This window comes from Scleropages formosus, chromosome 18 (genome assembly GCF_900964775.1).
Source record: "Scleropages formosus chromosome 18, fSclFor1.1, whole genome shotgun sequence".
In the NCBI taxonomy this organism is placed as follows: Eukaryota; Metazoa; Chordata; class Actinopteri; order Osteoglossiformes; family Osteoglossidae; genus Scleropages; species Scleropages formosus.
This window is the reverse complement of record NC_041823.1, coordinates 12,106,536-12,118,541: the sequence shown is the minus strand read 5'-3', so window position 1 is coordinate 12,118,541 and position 12,006 is coordinate 12,106,536. Positions and strand designations below refer to the sequence as shown.

Sequence of the window (12,006 nt, the reverse complement as noted above, 5' to 3'; positions counted from 1 at the left end):
GTTTTTTTGTTCATTTTACTGATTTTTAAAGATTCTACAGTCTTAAGACAAAGTAATGTATCAAAATTGCAATAAATTAGCTGGTACAGTAACCCGATAGTAGTCTACCTCTTAGTTCTTGGGACCAGCCTGACCAAATGGTAGCTGTGAGTAAAAAAAAAAAACACACACACACACACACACACACACACACACACACACACACACACACATTTTCAGAACCGCTTGTCCCATAGGGGGTCACGGAGCCTACCCGGCAACACAGGGCGTAAGGCCGGAGGGGGAGGGGACACACCCAGGATGGAACGCCAGTCCGCCGCAAGGCACCCCAAGCAGGACTCAAACCCCAGACCCACTGGAGAGCAGGACTGTGGTCCAACCCACTGTGCCACCGCACCCCCCTAAAAAAAACACAATGATTCCAAAATCATTTACTGGAAAACACTATCATAAAACCTTACACCTTGTGAAATCCGGGTCCTCAGGGTTCAGCTGGAGGAAGCTGCGAGGGACAGGAATGTCTGGGCTTCTCTGCTCTCCCTATTGCAGCCGTGACCCTGGACGGACTAAGCAGTTAAGAAAATGGATGGATGTTGTAAAATTAAAATAATCCCTTTGTTTTTGTAATTTCCAAAGCAGAAATTTCCTTGACTGAACACATATACTTCCCAGCATTCGTTACTGTTTTGCTCTGTCAGAGCCGTGACCGCAGGATCCTTCATAACACAAATGGGACGTCTCCATGAGAACCGAATGCCTACTTCAGGCTCCTAAATAGAGAGAAATATACTGTATTATGTGCAACAGTAGGACTGAATGAACCAAGAAACTCTCCTGAAGTTTATTAGAGTTCAGTGGAAAACTGTTGTTCAGGAGACAATTAAATGGGACATCAGCAAGATGCACAAAGAAAACAGTATTTAATTAGTTTACAAGACTGAAACGTGACACAGTAAAACGCTTCACTATGCATGTGGAAAAATACCCACTTGCCTTATTTGTAGTTCTTTGTTCAAAGTGACAAATCATAATCAATCATACGAATTTAAGGTTTTCCACACAAATATGCAAAAAAGTAGAAAAGCATTTTGAATAATGCAGAAACCAGAGTCATTATTTAGGACTGAACTGCTTATAGAAATGTGCTTTCTGGTTCTCTTTTACTTCGGTAAACACAAGGTACTCTTTGGAGAGATTTTAGTCAAAGAAGTTATTAGGGAACTGAAAAAACGGACAGAAAAAAGCTGATAATGACAGAATTATTGCTAGGATAAATCAATTATTTTTCAGTTTTATACTTTTTTTTTTTTTTTCTTCAAAAAAATCAAAAAAGTAAGAATGGCACCACCTTCTGGACAAGCCTCCTCCAGACACCTTTTTCTCACTGGATCATTTTACATGCATAAGCAACCATTAAAAGTATAAATTCTTATTGTTAAAACATCACGAGAGGTAAACAAACTTTTCAGTGTGTGGCTCTGATACAGCTGCAAAATTAGTGCAGTTACATTAAAAGCATATTTCTTAGAAATAGCTGCATTTTATTAAAATTTCAAGATGAAATTACTGCTATATTTCCATGTTGTGAAATTAGGGCCCTGAATTTTCAGCTTGATGCTGCAGTGGAAGAACTAGGCAGTTAACCCCCCATCGCTGGTCTCTCGACTCCTCCCATCTTCCTCGTGTCTCTATAGGTTGGACCGTGTCAACCAGGGAAACTCCTAAAAATAAAAAATAAAAAAAGCGCAAATTTAGATGGTTAAAGACAGCAATTCTATTTGAAATTATGGATCACAGAGTTAAGATAAAGCATCACCCAGACATGTGGGATGTGCTTGATCAACAATACATTTGAAAGTCCACTACAAGCTATCAAGTACGATGGTCAATCGTATGACAGAACTCAATCTCACTGTAAACAATCTCTACTGCCATTTCTAATTCATTAACATATGAATACAGTATATACAGTAAAAATGTTATACTGATAACTGTTATAAGAACTAGTGTTATTATACTGACATTGAGAATCACACATCCACAACTAAGGACATGGCGACCATGGCAACTGAAATTAATAAGAGAGCCAGCATTAGCACTCTATTAGCAATTCAGGAGAAACCCAAGGCTTTCCATTGGGAAGAGTTCAGTTCATGTTCCACGGTCACCATGACAGCCAATCCTCAAGCACGTCTGCATGGGGCAGCATGGATACGTTCAACATAAACAAACTGGGTCAGAGTCCCCATAATGGGGGCCTGAAAATAGAAAAGGTCAGGTGGGCGTGAAGAGACTGGGATGATGTGCGGAACACAGCCTTTCTCTGCAGTGCACCTGGAGCCTGGGATTACCGCCCGCTGTCTGTCACTCAGAGAGGGCCAAGGGGATGCTGCCCAACAGACTCAGAATAAGCCAACTATAATGCCCAGAATATCCAACGACTCTTACGGTTTAGTCAGGAGGTCCCTGCATATTAAGCAGGCCATGAACCAAACTGATTTTTCTGAAAGTCATAAAGAATTAAAAACAAAGGAGGAAGCAAAATAACTTGCTGTGTAAGTGTTCTTTATCTCCGCTTTCGGTCTTTAGATGTGAGATCATTAGCCTTAAAGAATAATTTATGAAGAGCATCACTAAAGATCTGTTACCCACTTGGTAGGCTAGTGGTTAGAGCTCTCACCTTAAAACAGGAAGGCACTGGGTTTGAATTGCACTACAGTACCTTTGATCAAGATACTTATCCTGAATTACTCTGGTAAAAATTACCCTGCCATATGAATGGGTAAAATCCGTGCAACTTGGCTGAGGGTGCAAGCCTACCATTTTTAGCGGCCTGACAAAGAAGACATAAATAATAAACACACGCAATAACAAAATATTGGGAAACTTAAAAAAAAAAAAAAAAAAAAACACACTTCAGCGCTTCTGGTTTTTAAGGAAAGGCTGTCTCGATTATTTGCGAGGCTTACATGTGTTAGAACGTTTTCTCTTAGCGTGCTTCTGGAGGTCTATGATAAATAGGGAGACAAGCAAAGCTGTTTCCAGTAAAAGGAGGTAGAGGTGTTGTCAAAGACAAATTAAGGGCTGGCTGTCAAAACCAAATATTAAAACTGAAAGGGATCAGCGTAGAGACTACCTGCTGCTTCCTGTCCGAGGCAGGGTCGATGAGCACATTCAGGAGGCTGGGTCTCTCCCAGTCGTCCAAACACAACTGCAGCGCGCTTCGCAGCTCCTGCGGGGTCCGCACAAAGAAGCCCTGCCCTCCGAATGCAGCCATGACTTGGTCATAACGGGCTTCCGGGAGCAGGGTGACAGGTGGGGCGCTGAGAGACAGACGGAGGCATGAACTGTGCACCACACATCCTACACTTCACCAACACCTACAGTAAACCAGAGTTGGACAGCGCGGAGAAAATCAAACCAGCAGACTGCAGGTCCTTTGCAAAACCATGGAAAAAAGGGGAAATGGAGTATATTTGTATTCTCAGAGCTCTCACATAGTGGTCAGGTCTCCCATCTTGCCCAGCTCATCCCACGTGTGTGGGTCCACGCCACTGTATATTCCGTTGTTATTCACCACGATGATGATCACTGGCAGCTTGTACCTGATAAACCATAAACAGACTTGATGAGAACAAAACTTAAAATTTTAGCAAAATACACAAAAGGGGAAGAAGAAAACAAGACAGCATCGAGTACAGTTAAAAGCGTAACAAATGTTGGGATGGCACAGCTGCAGCCATCCCCTATATGTACGCCACCATAAGGACACAGGCACAGTGGCACATTCCAAAGATTAACCAAACAGCAGGGGATTACGAAGACAGAGGGCAGATGTAGGATACAGCAACTGTGGGGTGGGGTTACAAACAGGGGCGTCACCTGCACATGGTCTCCACCTCCATGCCGGAGAATCCGAACGCACTGTCCCCCTCGACACAGACCACTCGCTGACACGTCTTCCTACCACTTTCAACTAAAGCTGCTGCAATGGCAAAGCCGAGCCCCACCCCCATCGTCCCGAATGTCCCGGCATCCAGCCTAAATTACAGGCATATGACACGTGAAAAAACAATCAGAACACACACCGATGAATGGTATATTCTAGTGCATTCCCAAATACAGCTCTAAATCACCCAGAACCCATGACCTCCAGTGTCAGTACAGTCCCTTTCACAGTTGCATGCTTTAAAATGCGTCATTACAAGGTTAAAGACACATTAGAGTAGGAAGAAGACATCGTTTGCTGGTTCTGAGGCTGTAACGAATTGATATAGGCTGTGTTGATCAGGTACCTGTGTCTTGGGAGTCGGTTGTACAGCATTGTGCGTCCAATGTCCATGGTGTTGGCCCCTTCGCTCACAATGATACAGTCGTGGGGGAGGAGCTCAGCGATATGGTGGAACACGGTGTAGTAGTTCATTGGCACGGAGGAGTGGGCAGCCAGGGCCTGGTAAGTACCACAATTTACCCACATGTTCAAATGAGAGACTGAGCGGAGTTCACAGCTCACCAAATGAGTGTGATGGTGGGCAGTCGAGACAAACGAAAGCAAAGCCAGAAGAACATCGTTCTCTCTTCCTTTCCTCACATCAACACAGATACACATGCAATCCAGCTGTAAATCGGATACCTTTGACATTCTTTCATTGGCATTCATCTTCTCCTTTAGACTCCTCCACCACATCGTGTCTGACTGATACCTCCACGCGTCTTTCCGAAAACATCCCAAAAGCTGAAAAGAAAAATACTGTATTTCAGTACACATAAACATACAGTAGGTCTGGATTACTGCAGATTGCCAGCCTGTCTTCTGGAAAGATAACTTAACGGAAGAAGAAGTACCTGACTGACAACATTTCGGATGTCTCCTAGGAGAGCAACAGCTGGTTTCACATTGTTTCCCAGCTCTTCAGCACAGATGTCTACCTGGATGCATACAGTGTAGTAGTAGTCTCAGCATTACTGCAAAGGTTGCAAGACACTTGTAGACATCAAACATTTCTACAAATCTTTACCGTCAGCCCTTCTCTGTAAAATCATAACTAAAACAATGACATTACTCACACAAACTTTAACTGTAAGCACATCTCAAGCAGTCAGTGCATAAAAATAAGCATAGACATACCTGGATGACTTTCACCTGAGGGTTAAATCGAGGAGGAAGGCCAAAGTGGAGGATCCAATTCAGCCTCGCACCCAGGAGCACCACAACATCTGCCTGGAGCAAAGCCCTGCACAGAACAAGGTTTAAGGTTCAAAGTTCAGGTACTAAACAGAAGTTTCATAAATACAGTATATATGTAGTGGTGGATACACATCAGAGAAGGAGAGGGACACAGAGGTATACAACATATATTACTGCTGCCGCCAATCAGGGTAGGGTTAGAAGGCCTACCTGGACCGCGCAGCAGCAACACATTGGGGGTGATCATCAGGCAGCACCCCCTTGCCCATGGGGGTCGGCAGGAAGGGCAGTCCACACAGCTCCACCAACTCCTGGACCTCATCCTCTGCTCTGCTGTAGGCTGCACCTAAAGAGGGAGAAACAGGGGCCTTTCAAACCCCTACATTCCAGCATCTGAGGAGGGGGTTCTCCCTGGGTAAAACCTAAAAGTCCAGAGCCTCCCTTGAAAGACATCAGAAGATCATCAGTCATCAGGTGATTACTATGGTCTGAATCCATACTAGACACCTGTGGTTATGAAGAGAAAAGAAATTGCCCTCGTGGGTCACAGCGACACCTGCTGATGGCTACAGGGCTTTGGTGGATTAAAACCTCATCCTATAAAGCCTGCTGCTCCTGGAGGAAAAGGAGGTGCGTTTCAGAGTTGGAGCAGGAAAAAGTATTCAGATAGGGAGATTTAAAAAATAAAAAAATAAATAAAAACAACAACAACAACAACAGGTAAAAATCAGTAACTAATAAAATTTCAAAGGAAAGAAAGAAATTTAAAACGCAAAAAAAGAATAACAAGTCCACACATAAAAGGGCTCGCTTTGCATTTCTTACCTTTGCCAACAATGACAAGTGGTTGTTTAGAGGTCTTCAGCATGGCAACAGCTTCTGTGACCGCCTTAGGGTGCGCCAGGCTCACGGGAGGGGGTGGGCAACAGGGCGCCGCTCTTCCAAGAAACAGTCACCCACATAGATAGGCATAAAAGAAGAGTAAAAATAAATACACAGAAACAAGAATGCAGGTGGAGCACTCCACAAGTTGAAACAAAATAAAAATCCTGACCTCACCCTGGCTCTGTCCACTCTGGCAGTTACCATGTCCCCGGAAACGTCAACGTAACAGGCACCTGGACGGCCATAGATGCTGCTTCGGACTGCCTGCGCACGAGCGCAATCCATCACAGAGAGCTCATGATAATGAAAATGGTAACAGTAACGCTAGCCAAAAACTGGAAGCAAAGTGTTGTGTGTCAGTGTTCAAAGGACGTGTGTACCTTTTCAATCACAGATGGAATGGCCTCCAGACTGCTAGGCCTGGCAGAAAACTTGCTATAGAGCCGGCACGCTTCCACCTGTGGTCATGGAAAAGTAGGATGAAAATAGTCTTTTCTGTTATTGCCAAAGACTAACTAAACTTCCGAGTAGGGCGTATACCTGAGGAAACTCCTGAAAAGCCCCCATGGTTTCCTGATTCTGGTCCGAGGAGCCTCCAATAACCACAACCGGCCTAGAGAGAGGCCATACGATCAGCAACACAACTACAATGGAGAGCAATGCATTTGCACATAGATGCTGAATCCAAAAGAATGAACGAAGCCAGGTTCAGGGACGATACCAGCAGTTCATATTGGCATTTGCCATCCCGCCCAAGGCATGAATGAGCCCCGGTCCTGAAACCACCAGGCACACCGCAGGGCTGAAAGTAACAGCACAAATTCAGAAACGGCTTTGACTCTTGGACGTCAAACAGCAATAAAGACATTTAAAAACGGACATGACAACACAGACACGACGACGCAAAATCTTTCAGCGAAAGGTTTTATCATTCACAGGCCTGCCCTACATGATCTCCACTGAGCTACAGAACCAGGCAGAGCTTGACGACGTCTACTTGTAATGGAAAGGATGTCTGAGAGGTAGCCGTATTAATTACTGGGTCATAACCCCAACGCTGACTGACACCGGGTTTCGTACCAGCCAGTAAGAACCTGTTTTGTCCCTTAAGAGAGTAGGGGGTGGGTAGGGGGTTAAATCAGAAAACCCAATGTTCCAAGAATCTCCACAAATGAGCTCACTATCACATACCGTCCGGTGAGGTATCCAACCGCAGATGCCGCATAACAAGCCTTTTGGGAGGGAAATCAGACAGAAACTGGTATTAATATATACAGTATGTAACCCTACTCTCCGGGGATAATCAAACTTGCGAAGGAAGTGACGTAACTTACCGCCTGCTCATTGCGCATGCCCACGTACTTGATACCAACACCTTGCACTGCCATGGCGACCTCTATGACAGGGACACCGACAATTCCAAACATGTACTCCACATTCTGCAGAACGAAGGATCACACACACACACACACACACACACACTTACAATGGACATTTCGGAGTCACCAATCTCCCTGAAACACGCTTTCAGGACTGAGGAGTAACCCACGCCGTAATGGGGAGAACACAGACCGAGTCGGATTCGAACTCCGGCGGGATACCGGAAGCTCTGACTCTGAGACAAATCGGAACCCACTGCGACACTGTTATGTCAAATTTACTGTACGACTAGTAGTATCACGATCACCAGGACTACACGCGACTCATTACACTACAGTTGAGCCAGTTCTAATATGTTTCGATTGAATGTAGTGGACACCGAATTTCGATCTTTATTATTGGATTCTTCGCATGCATGGCACGACGATTACGTTTGGTTTCACTGGCGATTTACCTGGCTTGAGCAAACCCAAATTGCTGTATAAATTATAATTCACGTCACGTGTTTTTTTTATTATGACCTCACGCAAAATAAACAGAATAATTGTACAGTCTTGTTGTGGCACTCAGCTAGTACTCTACTTTTCAGTGCAGTCATGAACTGCGAAACATGATGCGTGTTCTTACTTGAGCTTTAAGTGCTTCGGCAATAATCTGCGCTCCCGTGATCTCTTCCATGTTTACTGCCTCCACCTCAGTTGAGAGTGCGATATGATGTCAGAGGAAGGGGTCGCAGTTGCGCAGCTGGCACTACGTTGGGGAGTTTTGTCCGATCAGAGGTGCGCAGCAACTGCGAACGTCTTTCATCATGTCAATATGCTGATGAGAGCGTACAAATTCATGAGTTTATGCCGGTCTCTTCGTTGATGTTCCTCAACAATTTAATTTGTTAGGCGGGTTCTGAGTGATATAAAACTGTAAAAAAGGCATCAGTTATTTGAGGTTTGGGAAAAGTGCAAATGTAAATTTTCATAAAATTAGTTTTATATTTAGGAAATTTCCTTTTTTTGTTTTGACCAGTTTAACAAACAGGTTCGCTTCTTCAACTGCTAATTGGCAATACTGTCGTTGTTTTATCAGTGGTACTAGCTCAACCTATCACCGAGTCCAAGGTCCAACACCAAGTCAAATCATTTGTGCTGACTTAGTAAATTATTGGTGTGCTACACTGCAGGTCTGCACAGCTCAGAATAAACCCCCACACACATTTATTACATTTGCATTTATTCACTTAACAGACACTTTTCTCCAAAGTGACTTCTAATGAACTCTATGTATGTAGTGATACCAGTCCACACACCTTATTCACCAGGGTGACTTACACTGGGACACTCATCCATACATCAGTGAAGCACACTCTCTCTATGTCACTCACACACAGGGAACCTGAACAGCATGTCTTTGGACTGTGGGAGGAAACCAGAGCACCCAGTGGAAACCCATGCAGACACGGGGAGAACATGCAAACTCCACACAGACTGAGCAGGGATTGAAACCACATTCTGTCACACCACCCAGGTGCTGTGAGACAACAGCCACTACTTGCTGTGCCCCCCCCCCCCCCCCCCCCCACACACACACACACACACACACACACACACACACACACACAGAGTCTGAAACTGCTTGCCGTGAGCCAGAGCCTAACCCAGCAGCATGGGGCTGGAGGAGGAGGGGACACACCCAGGATGGGACGCCAGTTCATCCCAAGGCACCCCAAGTCGCACTCGAACCCCAGACCCACCAGAGAGCAGGCACAGGCCAAACCGGCTGGAAGACTGCACCCCCCTTTCAGAATAAACGAGTCTTAATTATGGTTGATTCTGGAACATGTACAAACACCAAGAACTCTTCCACTGTATTGCAAGCCAATAAGCTTCTGTAAAGTGAACTTTTCATTAATATAGCACTTATACAGGTTCCATATGAATAATCAGGAACACATCTGGTGCTGCAAATACAAAGCAAAAGTTTAGGATACAGCTACATGGTTTATTATTAGCCATTTACACAATGCCAGCAAGTGAACAGGAAAGCAATACATTTTTATAAGACATACATCTAAACCAGAAATACCAGTTCACATTAGAAGCCCTGTTCTTGCGTCCATATTTCAGTGTCTCTACGGAGTCTGGACTTTTTCAGGGTGAAAAATGTCTCTGCTGCAGAATTCTTTAATGCAATGCAATATCAATGGAGAAAATATTAACTAATTAAATGTTAGCTGCCATAAAATCCTGGCCACTACATGTTTTTAATACTTTAGGGTGAAATTAATATTGATGAATTCTTTACACAAAGACTTGCCAGGCTGAGAAGGGAAGGCTTTATTAATCATAAATGTTATTGTTGTTCTGTGAACCATGTCCATGAGGCTCAAAGACGAAATCATAAGGATAGCGATCCAGACCCTCCACCACGTTGGTCCTGCTTGGATTTAGGGGATCCACACTCCTGCTGCTTAAATATGACTGGAGAATTTTGAAAAACTGGAGAGAGACATTTTTAAGAGCTGTATTAATCTATACATGACTACATGTAAATGTAAATATGTTTAACTGTTATCAAGCATGATGCTTTGGGCTATCTGTTTAACTATTATATCAACTGCTTAAAGAAACAGATACAGATAAGACTATGATTAACATGAATTAAGTGTTATGCCTTTTCTTATAAGAGCATTTGCATCATAGATATGTATTTGATATTACGAAATTAGCAATTAACATAAATCTCAATGTTTAAGCATGCAGTATAAGCATCAAACATACTTAAAAACAAATGGTCTGAAAAATAGCATTTCCTATTCCAAAATAAGACATTGTATGGAAATTGTAAAAAAAAGGAAGAATGTAAAGTCAGTTATGTAAAAGAATGAGGAACAAGCACAAGTAGCTTACCAGCATCCTGCTCTGTGGATTACTAAGAGACTTCCACTCTTCTTCATTCAAAGCTGGTTTGGATTTGGCACAAGGGACGGAGAGCATCATCACAGCTGCTGTAGTCCAGAGAGACAGCCTAAACCTGTTTCCATAGAACATAAACATGCATTTTGTATGGTAAATTGAAACAAACGCAGTGCAAAGAACGTATCAGTATTACACATGAGGACGAAAGCATAAATCTCAGCGTTGCTCTCTTACATAGCTAGTGTAGATGGAGATTTCCAAGACCTCAGCTGATGGAGTTCTTTCTGCTCTGCTGATGGCTCTGTTGTCCTTTATGTACCAGCATTTATAATGGCCTTCCCACTTTCTCTGTTCATTAATGATAATGAAAGGCTGGAGGAACCACACATTTATCGCTGCTATACTGTTTAAACTATTGTTGAAATACATTTCCCAACTGCATCTCAATTACAAACTGATGTCCGCCACGCTGGAGCTCAAAGGATTTCACCCAAATGAAGATCACAAAATGCAATTATTTTGATGTAAAACAACTAACATTTTACATATTTTTATTTATTTACAGAAAGAGAGAGCCTGAGTTTAATTATACATTGGCAGTGTTCTTCACAGCTCGGAAGTCAACATATTTTTAAAGAATGAAATTAAATATGGAATGCTTTAGAGAGGTATTCTGTCCTCATTATCAAAAAGGGTTGCCAGGGGTCCAGAAAAACATCATAAATGTTTCCTTTTTAAGAGGAGGATGTCAGGGTACAAGCGTACATTTTCAGTTTTTTGGTAAAAAATGGACCAATTAACATCCAATGCAAATAAATCACTAATGGCTAAAACACCTGTGTAACAGCAAGTATTTGCAATTCACAAAAAATATTATTCATCTAATATAGCTGAGTAAATTTTGATCTTGAAAATATTCAGCCTAATTAACAGATAACATGCCAGCTACCATGCCAGCTATTTACATGTGAACCTGAGCTGCCTGGAAGGCTTGGCACGTGCTGGTTCCTTTTAACACAACAACCTGAAAAGGTCAGTCACACACCTGGAACAACAGAGTTATAACCACAACATCTGCATATAGCAGAAGAGAAAGAAAAATCTGTTAGTTCCTATATATACACACGCTTATGCGTTTTGGATGCCTCGCTCTTCACCTTCCTGCTTCACTGACCGCTCTTAACACAACCGGTGAGGTGATGAGGACAGGAAAAGTAAACACACAGTAAGTAAACGATGAAAGTTTTTGTGAAAACGTCCAAAAAAAAAAAAAAAAAAAAAAGTTGTGCTGAAACCCATTTCTAAGAACACATTCAGAATTTCCAGGCTGACCCCTTAGCATGAGTTTGTGGGTTTCTGATGTTACCATATTTATCAAAGCTATTTTCTTTACCTGGGGGAAAGGGGACAGTACATACCTACTGGCACTAAGTACACACACACATTGGAAGAAAGAAAAACATGTTTCATGTTGGTCGGCACCAAGCTCTACTTTTATTTATCATCTGATTGTTACATGAAAGAAAAACAAGTGTTCCTCAGCCTCCAGTATGGAACCTGCAATTAAAAAAAAAACAAAAAAGAAAAAAAAGAGTACTACGCAGCAAATAAACATTCAGTAGCACTCCATGGTACCACACATTA

The 12,006-nt window shown here is 42.9% G+C and overlaps 1 protein-coding gene across 3 annotated transcripts; it reads right to left on the bottom strand.

Annotated features, from left to right (window-relative positions):
* Window positions 1-1,236: 1,236 nt before the first annotated feature.
* On the bottom strand, window positions 1,237-8,156 carry hacl1 (2-hydroxyacyl-CoA lyase 1). Of its 3 annotated transcripts, none has more exons than XM_018740633.1 (17): window positions 8,081-8,156; window positions 7,408-7,512; window positions 7,265-7,305; window positions 6,795-6,875; window positions 6,614-6,686; window positions 6,454-6,531; window positions 6,243-6,337; window positions 6,014-6,126; window positions 5,399-5,534; window positions 5,129-5,234; window positions 4,846-4,929; window positions 4,634-4,735; window positions 4,296-4,450; window positions 3,883-4,041; window positions 3,498-3,605; window positions 3,137-3,323; window positions 1,237-1,721 (listed from the first exon to the last, which is right to left on the bottom strand). In XM_018740633.1, the coding sequence occupies exons 1-17, from the start codon at window positions 8,129-8,131 to the stop codon at window positions 1,689-1,691; spliced, it is 1,707 nt and encodes a 568-aa protein (XP_018596149.1). In that variant the 5' UTR covers window positions 8,132-8,156; the 3' UTR covers window positions 1,237-1,688. The 3 variants fall into 3 exon arrangements, with proteins under 3 accessions (XP_018596149.1, XP_018596150.1, XP_018596148.1); XM_018740634.1 differs by having other exon boundaries at window positions 7,408-7,469; window positions 8,081-8,143; XM_018740632.2 differs by lacking the exon at window positions 1,237-1,721 and having other exon boundaries at window positions 3,241-3,380.
* Window positions 8,157-12,006: the final 3,850 nt, after the last annotated feature.